Source organism: Sminthopsis crassicaudata, chromosome 6, assembly GCF_048593235.1.
Source record: "Sminthopsis crassicaudata isolate SCR6 chromosome 6, ASM4859323v1, whole genome shotgun sequence".
NCBI classification, from domain to species: domain Eukaryota; kingdom Metazoa; phylum Chordata; class Mammalia; order Dasyuromorphia; family Dasyuridae; genus Sminthopsis; species Sminthopsis crassicaudata.
The window spans coordinates 2,056,560-2,074,496 of NC_133622.1; the positions used below are offsets into that span (position 1 = coordinate 2,056,560).

The 17,937-nt window shown below is 35.8% G+C and overlaps 1 protein-coding gene across 6 annotated transcripts in view; it reads right to left on the reverse strand.

Annotated features, from left to right (window-relative positions):
* Window positions 1-17,937, reverse strand: part of STK32B (serine/threonine kinase 32B) — a 351,540-nt gene that overhangs the window by 259,068 nt on the left and 74,535 nt on the right. Inside the window, exon 1 of one of the 6 annotated variants that reach the window (XM_074276562.1) lies at window positions 6,664-6,750. The exons of 4 other annotated variants lie outside the window; for them this stretch is intronic. Coding sequence is in view for 1 of the 2 variants with exons in the window: in XM_074276561.1 (XP_074132662.1) it covers window positions 6,461-6,503 (43 nt within the window). In the remaining variant the exon portion in view is untranslated. Of the gene's footprint in view, window positions 1-6,460; window positions 6,632-6,663; window positions 6,751-17,937 lie in introns of those variants that run through there. One more of the 6 variants, XM_074276561.1, reaches the window with a different exon arrangement.

Genomic DNA, 17,937 nt, shown 5'->3' on the forward strand with positions numbered 1-17,937 from the left:
ATTCCACCTGGCCCTATGCCTTGTAGCCCCCACACTTCCTTCATCTTCTCTATGACCTCTATTCAGACTGCTTCTCTGTTCTTCCTCAGGTCATCACCTCTGAACTATCTACGCTCTCCTGTCTTCCCTATACTGATATCTTTTGTCACCCAACTCACCTCTACACTTTCCTCAGCTGCCAAATCCCTTGTTTCCTTATCTTATTGCTAATAATATCTTACCAATCTTCAGCCCTGGATTTTTCCCACTATTTACCACCTTCACAGCTATCTGAATGCTACTGATTGGAACTAGAGGACATGGCAATGATACTGGGTAGATCTGCTACAAATTTATGTTATTTTTAATCCCAATTGGTTACTCATTGCAACAAGGAAAGCAATTAATTCCTCCCAAACTTATTCCTTATTTTGCTCTCTTCAGAGAGTCTTGTCTATTCTCAAACCCTGCTGCATCCCTTTCCCTACTTTTCTAAGTGAGATTACTGAACTCATTCAAAGTAGAGTGCCCATTTCCCCCCTCCTCATGTCATCATGCATACCTTTTCTCTATTTTCTTGTTGACTCTGGTCTTAAAAGAAGATGTGATCTTTCTCCTTGCCAAAGTCACTTGTGTATAACTTTATCCCATCCTTACAAACATTTCCATGTCTCCTCATCCTTTGGGATATTCTCACTAGATATTATTCTATGTCTTTCCTCCCTTTGTGAGATAAAAAGCCATAAAGCCATCTATAACCAAAGACTCTACTTGCTAAATCTGCAAAAATGCTTCTGATCTCATCATTCAATTGAAATGGTTCTCTGCAAACTTATCAATGACTTCTTAATTGCCCAATCTAATGGTAATTCTTCAGTCCTTGTGCTTTTTGAACTCTCTGCAGCCTTTGATCCTGTGGCTTACTCTCTCCCGCATCCTCACTCCTCTTGATGCTTTCATGACATTGCTCTCTTCTGCTGCTTTTTGATGGATATTCATCAGGAGCCCGTCTACTCCTTCCAAGCATCATATGATTCAACAACACTTGGTCCTTGCACAAGAAACTATCTCCTATCTTTGTGCTCTTCAACTGAATTGTCCCCCATACATAAACTGTTTTCCCGTCTCACCTTGGCTTTTTCAACTTTGTTCAAAACGCAATTCAAATACCTCTTTCTACAGAAGGTTTGCTGGGGTCTCCCTAGATGCTGGCGCCTTCCCCTCTGAGATTATCATTTGCTTCGATATTGCAATTTCAGGGATAGACTAGATACATATTATAGGATCATCCTAAAAGTGAAATGTGCCCTTAAATATTGTAGACACTGAATAAGTATTTATAATGAATCCTTCAAAGACTGTATCTTGACTGAATTGAATTTGATAACTTCAAAGCAAAAGACAAAGCCAATGAGACTGGGCAAGTTATTTTTTAAAAATAAATGTTTACTCATTACCTGACACATGCAAAGCATCCTTTTTGTTACTGGAGTTAAAAAGACAAGAATAGTACATGTAGAAATTAAAGTAGCTTCTAATACGAATGTTTCCTTTAACAAGTAGATAGAGTATTCTTACTAATGAGATCAGCAAAAACAAGAAGTATACGTACTCATAGAGGGACTCATTGCCCCAAAGAAGAATGTTTTCCAGAATTTCAAGTAGTTTTTGATTTCAGAGTCTGCTAGTACTTTGGGAAAATTGAAATTTTCTCTTTCAGGAACTAACTTACCTACTTCAAAAACATGTCATCAAGGATTCTATGACAAGGTAAATTTTAAACTTTTATTGACTTTATTAATATCTTTACATAGCTCTATAAATCTCAATGGAAATACTAACCACCTCATCTGTAAGTAAAAATATCTGAGAAAATGCAGAATTCCTTCAGAATTTGTTTGGCATTGAAAAAAATTAACTTTTATAAAGCTAAAAAGGTCTATATATTATTTCACTGAAAAGATGCAAATTTTAATTATTCCTGCAAATACTTACGTAGTTCACATAGGAACTCTCAAGTACCAATACCAAAGGACAGGAGAATATTTTAGATAAGACTTAAAATATCAATGAATATTTTAGATAAGACTTAAAATATCAACCTCTCAAAAAATCTGCTTTGAATCAATGGGTTTTTGTGTATATGTATCCCTATGTGTATTTGCATTTTTGAATTATAGTAAGTTAAAAGGAAATATGGAAATAATACACAGGAATTTGTTACAGGGTAGTAGAATAAAGTAGATAATCATAAGTTACATTTCCTAGTTCCAGGTTTGTTATAGACGGGCTATTTGACCTAAAGGAATTCACTTCCCTATTCTGTTTCCTCATCAGTGTAATGGAAGACTTAACTAGATGGTCTCTAAGATATTTAGGGGTTCAAAGATTCAATACTTTGAGAGAGATGTGAGATCATCACTATGAAAGTCCACATCATACAGAATGTAATAATAGGTTATATCAACTAGCCATGAGTTCCCCGTCCTGCTGCCCAAATCCCCGCAGTCTATCAATCAATCTGATCATAATTGAACACCCTTAAAGCCTCACTGCCCAGCACTAGAAGCTTAGACGTGAGAGATTGTTCTATGTAGCTTGGTAGGAACCTTCCCCCAACACATAAGAGAATGCGCCTACTTACTTGAATTAGACATTAATTTAGCTCCTTCTCTGGAACATAATGCTCTAACCAAAATGAACAAACGACAACAACAAATATCTGCATTTGTCCAATGCACTGGAAATCTTGCGTGGGCCCTTTGATGGTTTTATGTACAAGCACAATGTCCAAACTCTCATCTGTGCAACCTCACTCTTTTTATGTGATTGCCTTTTCTAGACATATTTTCTTATCGTGCTTCTCACACAACTTCTTGCACATAGGTCATTGTTGACAACGTGCTACAGCCTCCTTGTATCCACCAGGAACTTCCTCTTTGCCTTCTGGGTCCTCTGCAATTGTGATTCTTCTGAAATCCTGGATTTCATGAGTGATAACCACAGAGCTTAGAGCACAGTTCCTGGCACATAGTAAGTGCTTAATAAATGCAAACTGTTTGAGTGACACTGACTCCAAAAAAAGAATGTTGGTGTAAAAGAGATGGGGGGAGATTGGAAAGCAAGTCATACATTGGACAATCTATACAGAAAACTAATAAACAAATTTCTCTTTTTCAGAAAAAAATAGAATAAGATTAGGGAAGAATAAGTTTCACATTTTGCTCAATACTTCTTGTGCTGTCTCCAGGAATAAAAGCGGAGAGAAGAGGGAGAAGATTATTTTTGAAGAAATGTCTATTGCTTATGTTTTACACAAACAATCGTGTTGCTAACTTAATATGGACTGCAATTATCTATTCTGTGCCCAAGCTCTACCTAAGTATCTTATTTATGAGTGGTGAAGAGAGCCTGGCCAAACAAATATAAACAAGCCATTATATCAATGTAGATCATTTCATGCTTGATTTGTTAGCACATCAAACATAAGCAATTATCTCTATACCCTTGGCTGGTCTGTAACTTTTGTCTTGGTAATATTAAATCTCCCTGTAATATAATCTGCATGTCATTCTACACAAATATTGTTTCGGCCAGCTACCCAGCGGTAAAGTTCCAGCAAGGATACGTATAAATCCTCTAACTGGGTGCCGAGCTCGAGGTTGCGCCTTCCGATTGTTCATGACCTTTCCCACATGTCCTCAAATTGAAAGATGAAAAGCAAAGTTCGGTTTATCATGAGGTGTTAATCTCCTTGAGTATCTCCTGACGACTCAGTGAGGTATGAAGGAGACCGTCCATTCTCAAGGAAAATATAAGAGCAGAGCCATGAGAGTAGAGCACGAGACTTCTGGCTGGTCTTTCCACCACAGACAGACTTCTAGTTCGACCACGGCTATGTCAGCTGGAGACCAGCCTAGCTAAGCTCACCATAGAAGGTTGTACAAAAGCGATCACGATTCTGACTCTCCTCCAATAAGATGTTTTGCACATATATATGGAGACCCCAAGGTAGCTCTGTTCAACAGTCATTTGTATATCAGTATCAAGGGAGGTATAGACTAAGGAGACACATGCCAGGTAATATTTTTCCTCAGCATCATAGAGGGCTGTCCTCCATAAATCCATCCAAGGAAGCATTCTTTTTCGAAGCTGTCTCTAAATGCTCTAGTTTTTTATGGCATTGTGATGACTGAATGAAGGACAAGGAATTACCACAACCAATAAAGTATTTATTAAGGATTTAGGTACTGTTCTAGGCACTGGAGATGTAATGAATGAAGTAATCCTTACTAGCAAAGTTTACAATGTCACACAATGTATGTGGGGGAGGATTTGTTGCCCAAAAGTTTGTATGAGAGAGATCTGAGGGCTATAGGAACTACCAGCTCAATATGCATCAGCAAGCAGTGTTATAGAACAATTAAAAAGGTTACTGTGACCTTGGGTAGTATTCATGGAAACATTATCTCAAAAAATAAGGAATTGATGGGCTTTCTGGAGAGCCCTTCATTTTTCTACCTTCATTAGACCTCAACTATGTGCCACAATTTAAGGGTACTGATAAATTAGAAAGTATAGAGAGAAGAGTAAGGTCCCTTTAGTCCAGCTCTTGAGAATATTGATTTCTTGCAAATGAAGACAACTCTGAGATACCACTGCACACCTGTCAGATTGGCTAAGATGACAGGAACAAATAATGATGAATGTTGGAGGGGATGTGGGAAAACTGGGACACTGATGCATTGTCGGTGGAGTTGTGAAAGAATCCGGCCATTCTGGAGAGCAATTTGGAACTATGCCCAAAAAGTTATCAAACTGTGCATACCCTTTGACCCAGCAGTGCTGCTATTGGGCTTATATCCCAAAGAAATACTGAGGAGGGGAAAGGGACCTGTATGTGCCAAAATGTTTGTGGCAGCTCTTTTGGTTGTAGCTAGAAACTGGAAGATGAATGGATATCCATCAGTTGGAGAATGGTTGGGTAAATTGTGGTATATGAAGGTTATGGAATATTATTGCTCTGTAAGAAATGAGCAGCAGGAGGAATACAGAGAGGCCTGGAGAGACTTACATCAACTGATGCTGAGTGAAATGAGCAGAACCAGAAGATCGCTGTACACTTCAATGTTGTAGGAGGATGTATTCTGATGGAAGTGGAAATCTTCAACATAAAGAAGATCCAACTCACTTCCAGTGGATCAATGATGGACAGAGGTAGCTACACCCAGAGAAGGAACACTGGGAAGTGAATGTAAACTGTTAGCACTACTGTCTATCTACCCATGTTACTTATACCTTCAGAATCTAATACTTAACGTGCAACAAGAAAATTGGATTTACACACATATATTATATCTAGGTGATACTGTAACACATGTAACATGTATGGGATTGCCTGTCATCTAGGGGAGGGAGTAAAGGGCGGGAGGGGAAAATTTGGAAAAATGAATACAAGAGATAATGTTATTTTAAAAAATTACTCATGCATATAAACTGTCAAAAATTTATAATTATAAAATTAATTTAAAAAAAAAGAGAATATTGATTTCTGGAAATGGAGCACAGAAAAGTCATGGGCACATGATAGCTATCTTCAAATATTTGAAGGGTTGTGTCATGTGGAAGAGAATCAGACATTCTTTTTCCTTTGACCTCAGAGCACAGAATCAGGAAAAATAAGTAGATACTGTTAAAAAAAAAAAAAAAGAAAAGAAAAGAAAAGAAGAAAAGGCAAATTTAATCTTAAAGTCAAAAGAAACTTGCTAACAAACAAAGTTATTCAAAAGTGGAATGGGCCACCTGGAGAGATAGCAAAGGGTTCCTGATTATTTGAGATCTTCAAGAAGAGGTCTGATGAACATTTGTCAGATATGTCAGGAGAGGAATTTCTTTCATCTGCAACTTGGATTAAATAATGATCATTGACATGCCTTCAGACTCTTAGGATTTACAATCCAGTGAACATTACAGAGATTTCTAAATGAGATCCAAGGTCAAGCTAGAGATCTTACTTATAAACTACAAAGCTAGAGATCTTACTTATAAACTACACAGGAAAAGGAAAAACAAGTCTTTGAGAAATGTCAGTTTTCTAAAGGATTGTATACAGGTGGAGGAGTAACACATTGAATTAATCCTCAGTACAGAATATGTCTTAGACAGATATCTGAGATGGACAACACACTGGTCCCAAAATTTAATATTAAAAGAGTAGATTGCATAATACTTATGTTTTCAATTATTCCAAGTTGTTTCCAATTACAGATTTTAATTCACCAAATCTTTATCTAGGGCCAGGTTTTGAGCTCCACAGACAAGAATATAGTCCCTAACCTTAAGGAGTTTATATTCTATTGGATACATAGTATATATATACACCGATAAGTAAATTAAAAATATATCCAAATCAATACAAAGTATTTGGGAATAGTATTAACACTGGGAGAGGGGAATAGATCAGGAAGGGCTTCATTAGTACTTATCTGACTCCATCTTTTTAGTGTAAATATTTTCCAAATCATAGTATAGGCTGCATAACAGAAAAGAGGCAGTCTGGTAGAGGAAAGAGAACATTGTCTTTGGAGTCAGATGATGTGGTCTAGGACAAGTCCCTTAACCTCCTGTGGCTAATTTTTCCCATCTGTAAAATGAGAGGACTGAATTCTATGGCCACTGACTTACCTTCTAGTTCTAGGTCCAAGATCTTTTGGAACAATGCCTGATGTTCTAAGCTCTTTGAAAGCAGGGGCTATTTCCCTCTTGCCTTTGCTCACCCAGACCTTAGAAAAATGCCTGACACAGAAAGGGTTTAACAAGTGCTTGTTGATTGTTTAATTGGGCCCAGATCAGCTGCAGCAGTTTTACTAATGATGACTTGCATATGAGAAGTGGCTTAAAAGGTAATAGAGACGTATAAGATTGAAAAAGGAGATATGAAGATCAAGTGTTAAAAGCAAGTTATACTGCCGATAGTATAAGATATTTGGGAATCTATCTGCCAAGGGAAAGTCAGGAACTATATGAGCAAAACTTCAAAACACTTTCCACACAAATAAAGTCAGATCTAAACAACTGGACAAACATTAAGTGCTCTTAGATAGGTTGAGTGAATATAATCAAGATGACAATACTACCTAAACTAATCTATTTAGTGCTATACCAATCAGACACCCAAAAAAAACTATTTAAATGACCTAGAAAAAATAACAATAAAATTCATCTGGAAGAACAAAAGGTTAAGAATTTCAAGGAAATTAATGAAAAAAAATTAAATGAAGATGACCTAATTATCAGATCTAAAACTATATTATAAAGCAGCAGTCACCAAAACCATTTGGTATTGGCTAAGAAATAGACTAGTTGATCAGTGGAATAGGTTAGGTTCACAGGGCAAGATAGTGAATAAAAACAGCAATCTAGTGTTTGACAAACCCAAAGATGCCAGCTTTTGGAATAAGAACTCTCTGTTTTACAAAAACTGCTGGGAAAATTGGAAATTAGTATGGCAGAAACTAGGCATTGGCCCACACTTAACACCATACACCAAGAAAGGTCAAAATAGGTTCATGATTTAGGCATAAAAATGAGATTATAAATAAATTAGAAGAACATAGGATAGTTTACCTCTCAGACCTTTGGAGGAGGAAGGAATTTGTGACCAAAGAAGAACTAGAGATCATTACTGATCACAAAATAGAAAATTTTGATTACATTAAATTAAAAAGCTTTTGTACAAACAAAACTAATGCAGACAAGATTAGAAGGAAAGCAATAAACTGGAAAAACATTTTTACAGTCAAAGGTTCTGATAAAGGCCTCATTTCCAAAATATATAGAGAATTGACTCTAATTTATAAGAAATCAAGCCATTCTCCAAATGATAAATGATCAAAGGATATAAACAGACAATTTTCAGATGAAGAAATAGAAACTATTTCTAGCCATATGAAAAGATGCTCCAAATCATTATTAATCAGAGAAATGCAAATTAAGACAACTCTGAGATACCACTACACACCTGTCAGATTGGCTAGGATAACAGGAAAAGATAATGCTGAATCTTGGAGGGGATGTGGGAAAACTGGTGAGACACCGATACCCTGTTGGTGGAATTGGGAAAGCATCCAACCATTCTGGAGAGCGATTTGGAACTACTCTCAAAAAGTGATCAAACTGTGTATACCCTTCGATCCAGCAGTGTTACTACTGGGTTTATATCCCAAAGAGATTTTAAAGGAGAAAAAGGGACCTGTATGTTTGTGGCAGCCCTTTTTGTAGTGGCTAGAAACTAGAAATTGAAGAGATGTTCATCAATTGCAGAATGGTTGGGTAAATTATGGTATATGAATTTTATGGAATATTATTGTTCTGTAAGAAATGACCAGCAGGAGGATTTCAGAGAGGCCTGAAGGGACTTATATGAACTGATGCTGAGTGTGAAATGAGCAGGATTAGGAGATCACCATACATTTCAATAATAATACTATATGATGATCAGTTCTGATGAGTGTGGCCCTCTTCAACAATGAGATAAACCAAATCAGTTCCATTTGTTCAATAATGAAGAGAACCAGCTATAGCCAGTAAAATAACTCTGGGAAATGAGTGTGAACCACAATATAGCATTTCTACTCCCTCTGTTTTTGTCCATTTGCATTTTTTATTTCCTTCTCAGGTTATTTTTACCTTATTTCTAAGTCAGATTTTTCTTGTGTAGAAAAATAACTGTATGTATGTGTATACATATATTGTATTTAACATATACTTTAACATATTTAATATGTATTGATCTACCTGCCATCTATGGGAAGGGGTGGGGGGAAGGAGGGGAAAAATTGGAACAGAAGGTTTTGCAAGGTCAATGCTGAAAAATTACCCATACATACATCTTGTAAATAAAAAGCTATAATATTTTTAATCAAGTTATAGCAAACCGATAACTGGAGCTCTTCAAAGATATCCATGAAAAAGTAAAGGAACTAGAGAAAGTCCTCTGCATATTGAACAAATCTTTTTACAGCAATAGACAAGATTTCTCTAGGATGAGGAGAAAACCTAGAGAGATTGCAGTCAGTACCAGTAGGGAGAGTCAGGGAACTCACAAACTCACAAATCCACCAATATTTAAGGGTATACTCCTACTTCAGGAATGTAAAATTTCAACAGGAACTCAGAATTTCCCTCCACACAGATACTTAATGAGAATTAAGAAAAGTTCCTGACACATACACTCTAGGTGCTTAACAAGTACTTATTGACTTGACTTTCAGTGTCATGGATTATTTTGATAGAATCTATAGATCAACCTTCTCAGAATAATGTTCATAAATAATTGAAGAAAATACTAACTTTTGATTAGAAATGAGTATAAAATATATGTTTTTCCTATCCAAGTTCCTGCCCCCCCAAATCTGTTTAAAGACCCCAGTCCAGTTTTTATACATTTTAATTTTGGTTGAGAAGTACTGTCTATAATTGGACCAATAATACATAAGACTGGCTCAGTCCTCTGGAACCTAAAATGGCTGTAAATACAAAGAATATACCCAGAGCAAGACAATTAACACTTCTGGACAATGTGGGATTGGGGAGAGACAGAGACTAGAGCTGGAATTTCACTGCGCTGAGGAACTTTCTCTACCCATGAAGGCAGTTTGGACGCAGCTTGTCATGTTGAACAATTATCTGGAACAGAAGGGTCAAACTCAGTCAGAGGCTTGCTTTGATCTACAACTCTCCCTGGTGACTGAACAAGATTATAACGTATTGGGAAATACTTGACAAAATCAACAAGAACACACAAAATGGATGATCTTAATATATGGTTTTCAGATGACAATCACGTAGTAACAGCAAGGGCTATGAAAGGTCAACGGAGAGACAGAAAGGACCACTTGAGGCTTCTTAGAAGAAGGGGGTGAGATCTGAACCTCAAAATCGAACAGACTTAAGTAGAGAGGCAGCTAGAAGGCCATTCCAGGCAAGTCGATGTCCTGAGCAGAAGCACTAAGAGAAAAAATCAGGAAGCATGTTGGAGAGACCAGATGAGCCAATTTGACAGAAGGGGAATGTTCTGTTTAGAGAAGAAGTGAGAGACAAGGGCAGAAGATAATATCATCCATTCATTCCACAAATTCTTCATGAAGACCTACTAAGCTGACATGCTACAGAGGAAGAATGCAAAAATATGACCTGGTCTCTTATTCCTGAGATGCCAAAATCTAAAAGATGGAGAAGAAACACAAGATAGTTATGCCCTAAGTGACCAAGGAGAGAAACACAAAATGCAGCAGCCATGTTGAGAAAGACTCCAAAAGGCAATGGATGGGCATTCGTGTGTTCCCCAACCTGGTTGAGGGAATACACTGCTTCTGCCAGGACCAACTTTACGAGACTGTGCATCCCAACCTGATTCTGACTCATCACAAACAGCCAAAGCTCCATTTGGGGGATGGAACCATTCCACATCCAGCTGCCAGGTCTGCTGTAGCTCCCATTAATACTCCTGGAGCACACTCTATGCAGGGGTGAATTGATAGCCCTGCTCACGCTGCAGCAGATGTATCCCCTTCTGCTGGGCAATGTCCATGGAAATACCATGTGGCAGAAAAATCTGTGGCTCTCACTGCCTTGTGTCCCTTCTACTCCATGACTTCCACCACAGAAATGGAATGAAAAGTTTCTGTGGGAATTAAGCTCATTGTGTAGGTTTTAAGTCATTGTTTGCTATTGGACATGGCTATAATTCAGTCAGAGAAGAAGAAAATTTCTTCCTTCTTTTCTTCCTCCTTTCCTTCCTTCTTGCTCTTCCTTTCTTCTTTCCTTTTTCATCCCTCCCTCCCTTCCTTCCTCCCTTTTCCTTTTTCCTAATTCCCCATTCCTTTTTTTTTCTTTAATTTCCCCATTCATTTAAGTTTTTTTTTAAGTTTTATAACTTTGGAGATTGGATATGGAAATACTGTCACATATCTCACCATATTTTTGCTTTGGTGCACCTCAGCACTCCTCATTTTCTGACTAGGCCATGAGACTTTTATTTTTATGCTTCAGCTTTTAATGGCAGGTTTAGTGCCACACACACAGCACTAAGATTTGCACCCACCGTTTGTTTTATTGTGTTTTATGCCAGCGAGCAATGGGCAAGCTTGAGGTGGCCATTTTAGAAAGTAATGTTTGGACAATCAAATGCCTGTTTCTAACGTCTGAGGACATTCCAAATAGGAATATGCCATCATTCTACACTAATATGATCAGAAGAGAGGAGATGGATGGCACCGCAATTAGAAAGAATAAAGGAGGGAGACATGAAAAGCAGCATCCAAGATGTTCTTTAAAGTCCTAATGAGGGAACATTACCTTCTTTAGCCTTTGCATCTGGGGTCTCTGCATATAAATTGCTTTCAGAGATTTTCATTCTCCAAGCTTAATGAGTCTTCACTCATGAATATAACTATTCTTTTCCAATTACTGGTTCAGTCATTCTTGTATTTTTTTCTTAATTATCTCTACTCGTGATTAGATTAGGTAAGATTTGAGGATAGTTGACCCTCCATAAAAGATGGCCTATCGCATGAATATTTGGTTTTCTTTTAGAGAAAATGCTTTCTATTTAGGTACCAAGGAAGCATTCCAGCAGAGCAAAAATTGAGTGCCTGCTGAATTGTAAACTCTGTGCTATCAAGAGGAAGAAAAATAAATGAGATTAGGTCACTTGCCTTCAAGTATGGGTTACATATATCCAAATCTATCCCTCTGAACTATCTCTCTGAATAGTTTTCTCACTAGTGAAATAAGGGGGTTAAAATAGAATATTTCTAAAGGGCTGAAACTCTGAGTCGGTGCACTGGAATCAGACAACCGAACACTTAAGGCTAATTACCCATTGGACAATACTCTATTAGCATATGCTTGGGAAATGGCCCTTCCCCTATTCTGTGCTGGCTCGAACTTTTGTGTATACAGATAATTGTAGGAGGCATTAGGGGATGAAGTAAGACAAGCCAGAGTCACTTTTGCGGCGGATGAGGAGAAGAGAGGTAGTGCAGAGCTTGTGCCCATTCCCTTCACTTCTTCCCCTAAAGACCAAGAATAAAGACCAAGGACTTTTGCTTATCCTGACTCTGGTTGATTCTAAGGCATCCAGGGGACTAATCTGAACTTCACACATATTTCAACTCTTAAAAACCTCATGAATGCCATGAAATAATTATGATGAGCAAGAAAAATACCCCAAAAAGTCTAAGAAAATTAAGGAGAGAGAACTCATCTTTAGGTTTCACAGATGAGAATTACCCGATTTTATGAAAATAGTACTAGGTCTAGAGTAAGAATATGAATAAGATAAACAATTTTGACTTTCACAGGCAAAGGGAATTGTTCATTTGGCAAAAAGTATACAGACTAAGTTAGAGGGGGAGAGACTTGAAACAAGGGGCCCTGTGAGAAATTATTGCAACATTCTAGGTGAGGGGAAATGAAGGTCTAAAGCAGAATATGGAATTTTTTTGACTAGCTCAAGTATTTTGCCGGACACTACATCTTATGTGCTCATTTTTTTATTTCAAAAGAGCTATATGAAATATCCTTTAATTACTCTTGTCTTAGCAATAGTTAATTCCTGTAAAATTTGATCCCATTATCTTAAAAGTGGGAAGAAAGTTCCTGGAGAATTAGAACATCTGAGCTAAAAACCACTGTAGTCAAAGGGCCAAAACAAAAGATTTGCCACTTATCACTCAGTCTCAAATAGGAAATTATGAGATCTAGCCTTGGTTCTAGGCTCTTTAACATTTTAGCAGTGTCTTAAACAAAGGCACACATACTGATCAAATCTGAAAGTGTTGCAAAACTTGAGGTGAGATAAAATTTTGGATGTAGAACTGGCATCCCCAAGTTCTCACAAACTAGAATGTTTAAGAATAATTTCATAAAAATAAACATGAAATTTTAACTTTGTATTTTTTAAAAATCCATTTTCAGGGAAAATATGAGTCAGAGTATGTAACTATATGGCAGTTAATCTTAAAAATACCTGAAATTTAAGCAGAATACAAATATGATATAAGTGAAGTGATCCTATCATTGTGATCTAACAGCCAAAAAAATCCTGGTTTAATAATGTTAAGAGCATCCTTTTCTATGATTGGTGCTGGCTTTGCCTTTACCAGACCATCTCTGAAGAATTTATTACATTCAGTTTGAGATGCCCCATTTTAGGCAAGACATTGACAGTTTTACTCATGGTCTTTAGTGTTTCGATGAAGATGATCAGTATGGAGAAGAGCTTTGAAATAATATATATGATTTGTTTGAAAAAAACAGGGATGTTTAGCTGAGAGAAGAAAAGATTTAGGGTTATGTCAAACATGTTAACTTTTTCAAATAATTGAAAGTCAGTCAATCAACAACAATTGAGTAATCACTTACTATGTATCAGGTATTCTTCCTAACACTAGTTATACAAGAAAAATGAGAAAAAAGAATTCAGAGCCTAATAGCTTTCTTCAAATATTTAAAAGTCATCCAATCAACAAAAATTTATTAAGCATCTACTATGTTTTATCATGCACCCTTCTGAACACTAGGGATACAAAGAAGATGAAAAAAAAATTCAGGGCTTAATAGAGAAGGTGGTACAAATAACTACTTATAAGCAATATGTATACCTATACATATTCATATATTCATACATACATATATATGTATATATATATATATATATATATATATATACAGAGAGAGAGAGAGAGAGAGAGAGAGAGAGAGAGAGAGAGAGAGAATGAATACATAGCAAAACATCAACAAAGCAAAGATATAGTAAGATGAAACAGAAAAAAGTTTCTTGGAGAGGTGGGATTTTACCCAAAACTTGAAGGAAGTCAGGAAAGATAGGAAGCATGAACCGTGAAGGAGAGAACTCAAGACATGAAGGGCAGCCAGTGAAAATACACAAAGTCAAGAGAGGAAATACCTTGTACAAGAACAGCAAGGTGTCTAAAGTCACAATGTTATCATTATACTAAAAAGGATTAGTCCTATTTTTTTACATTTTTAATTCTTTTTTATCACTCTTAGTTTTAATAATGTGTTTTGGTTTTACATTATTCTTATAAATTATCCCCATTTCTTGAGAAATCTCCTGCAACAAACTAAAATACTTAGGTAAAACTAATAATAGAGCAATTTCATCTGAAAGTATTTTCAATATTTCTTTCATACCTCTGTCACTCCCTCATCTATTTTTTAAAAATTAGCAGAAATCTATCTTGCCATCCGCCATTCCACTGAAGGAAAAAAAATCTTATAACAGGCATAGTCAAGCAAAGAAAATTCCTATTTCCATCAGCTATCTATAATAGATGCCCTTCTTTCTCATTTGTTCTCTTTAATCTTGTATAGTCATGTTCTTAGAACTCAGAGGTCTTAGAGCTTTCAAAGTAACTTGGTTTTATAATGTTGCTGTGGCATTTATTATGCTGGTTCTGTTAATTTCATTCTTTAGCTGTTTATAAAAATTCTCAGAATTATTCATTTTTATAATAATGATGCTATCATAAAAATTGTTCTTCCAAATGTTTTCACTTCATTCTCCCTCGGTACAGAGAAATTTTTTTTTACAAATAAGTCTCATTCTTATAGCATAATAAAGCTCCTTTGCATATACCACAAATTATCCAGCCATTCTTTAATTTGGTCATCCTCTTGGTTTCTATTTTTTTCCATCACAAAGAAGCTTTTGGAAGTATATCTTTAGATGAAAGATGTTTCCTCTATGATTTCTTTTGGTATAAACGTAGCATTGATATACATAGATTAAAGCACATACTATTGATAATCTTTTCCACATGATTACATATTACCTTCCAGAATAGATAAACCTAGTCACAAGACTACCATTCATATTTTATCAATGTTCCTATTTTTCCACAACCCCTCAAAAATTTATCATTGTTCATTTTTGTCCTTTTGTTAATTGCCATTTGTAATATTGGTTGGGATCTAGTATGATTAGTCCACCTACATTCACATTTTTAATTAATTCCCTTGATATTCTTGACTTTTTGTTCTTCCAAATGAATTTTATTATTATTCCTTTCCAGCTCTATATAATAAAACTTTAGCAATTTGATTGGTATGGCAGTAAGTAAATTTATTTATGATGAATTGTCATTGTTATATTGCTTCAGCCTACCCATGAACAATTAATATTTTTCCAATGGTTTAGATCTGACTTTATTTGTGTAAAAAATGTTTTCTAATTGTATTCATATTGGAGCATTTTTCATATGGCTAAAAATAATCTGCAATTCTTAAGAACTGTCTATCTGCAACTTTGACTATTTATCAAGTGAAGAATGGCTCTTTTTCTATATCTTAGATTATTAAATATTTATCTTTTGCTGCAAAGATTTTTCCAAGTTATTTTTTCTCTCAATCTTAGCTTTAATGGCTCTGTTTATGCAAAGCTTTTTAACTTTATGTAATCAAAGATATTTTTCTCTCTCATTATGTTCTCTATTTCTTGTTTGGCCATGGACTTTTCTCCTTTCTATAGATATAATAGGCATTTTTTTGTTTGGTTCAAGTGAACAGAAGTCAAAAGAAGTTATAAAAAGACATTTTTAATTACCTGGAAAGAAAAACTCAAACAATTAGAGCTGTCCAAAAGTAATTGTACTTAATTACATTAAAAAGTAATGGAGCTTTTCTCAATATTCTAGTAAAATCTAGATGACCACTTATATAATACTTTATAATGAGGATTCATTCATATATAGATTAGAGTTGACAGCCACTGGACATCCCTTCCAATGCTGACATTGTGTGATTTGGCAAATCTAGACTCCAACTATAAACTAAATCTTGGGAAAATCATTTTACATCTCAATGTCTCAGTAACCTCATTTTTAAAAATTAAGATAATAATACTCTACTCTCTACTTAATAGGATAGTAATGAGTCTAATAAATAAACCCCTGAAGTCTCCCAGACTTATGCACATTATATGTAATCAGTTTTGTACATAATAGCCAGAGTCCCAATCCAGTTTATTTTCTATTATCAGTCCATTCTAGAGTCATCAATCTAATAGCAAAAGCATTTGATCAGACAAATCCATGGCAAATATCAAGGAAGGAATCAGGAAATGTACTCTTTCTCTGTTGTACATGTATCAGTGATTACAACCCCTTACACAGCAGAGGAATAATTTTCCTAGGGAAAATAAAACATAGAAGTTGGGGAAGCTGTCCCTCAAGACATATGTGAAGAGAAAGAAAAATATGACATAGTGCAGTCTTCTCTCAACGATGAGCATGGAGTCAAAATCAGTTTTATCAAACTTTCTCAGCTGGGATCACAGGGATTCTTCCTGAACTCCTGGTTTCAGACCATGGCAGTATAACTTCATATGTTCTACTCCTGTAACTAACTGCAGCCAAAGATCACAAAAAGCTTCTCTGCTCCTGTCCAATATAATGGATTGTGACTGTCACATCCTCCTAGTTCAATTCTCTTTCTGCTAAGAAATTGCTAACAAACCTTCTAAAACTTTACACGTGACTCCCAAATATTTTTGTTTCCCTAATTTTTATCATGTAATACATCTCTATTCATATGCAAAGTACTATGGAAATCCAATATCCTATAACTTTATCCAGTGAATGGTAACTTCCTGCACTCATTCCTGTGGATACCTGAAACTTGACCATAGATCCTATGAGGAGCAGGCTTTCTGTGATATGATAAATATATTTTATAAACTGTAAGGAACTTTTTAAATGTTAGTTTTCTCTATTATTTTGCCATTGACTGGTTCAATCCCCAAAGTTTTGCTTTGGAAAGCACAGTTTTAATCCTTCTCCCTTGGTATGTGAGAGTATCCTTGCTTCTGATTGGCTGGCTAATTAACAATGTTTTGCTTCCCTTGTTTTTCCTCTTTCATTTTTCACTGTTTATTTTCTGGATGATAAGTTCACAAAATAATGATAGCTCACTCTTCTGTTCAAATCCCTCAGTGATTCCCTAATGCCTACTAAGTAAAGTTTAAAGTTCATTTCATGGACTTTAAGGTCCTCTAAAACTTGGCTTTCCATCCTTCTCTCATATTTCCTCACATTTTCCTAACTATATGAATTCCTGGCCTTGTAAACATCTGATACACCCTTCCTTCTGTACCTTTGTTGGCACTATTTCTTAGGCCTAGAAATACATCATTTATGCATTCAGTAAGTGTTAAGAATCCATTCTGACCAAGGCACAGTCCTGAATATTAGGAACCCAGAGAGAGCTACTACAAAATCCCTGCTCTTGAAGAATGTAGAGCCTACTGATACAGAGTGGGAAGTGGGACAAATATATTCACAAAACTATAATTAAAAAATAGAATAAGGTAAGTGTAAATGAGAAATCCAAGACAGTGCCATAAGAAATTTGATAGAAAAAAAGTTTATAGGATTCAGAGTTCACCAATAAATAAATAAACAAATAGAAGATAGATAGATTAAAAGATAGATACACAGACAGATAGATAAACTACTGATCTTAACAGTTAAGACATTCCACAATTTGACTCTAAGTAACTTTGCTAGCAATATTTTATACCATTGCCCCTTCTGTGCCCTGCATTTTTCTAAGAATGGCATTTCTGTTCCCCAGTTTCCTCCTTTTCTCTTCTATCTCCTTGCTTTTGGTCACATAATTTCCCATAGCTGGAAAAGGAGTTAGAGGTCTCATACTCATATGGACCCAGTGGACATGCCCTTCCCTGCCTTTCATTGTGGATCAGTACCTTTACTAAGTCATCATTGACAATTCATCCTTTGTCCTTAAAAGAAAAATTGTTTAGAGCATAATATGTGAGCCTCTCCTTAGAGCCTTTGTCACTTTACCTCTAATACATTTTAATCTATTTTCTGTCAGAGTCCATAAGATCTCAAGTTTCCTCACAGTTTGGGG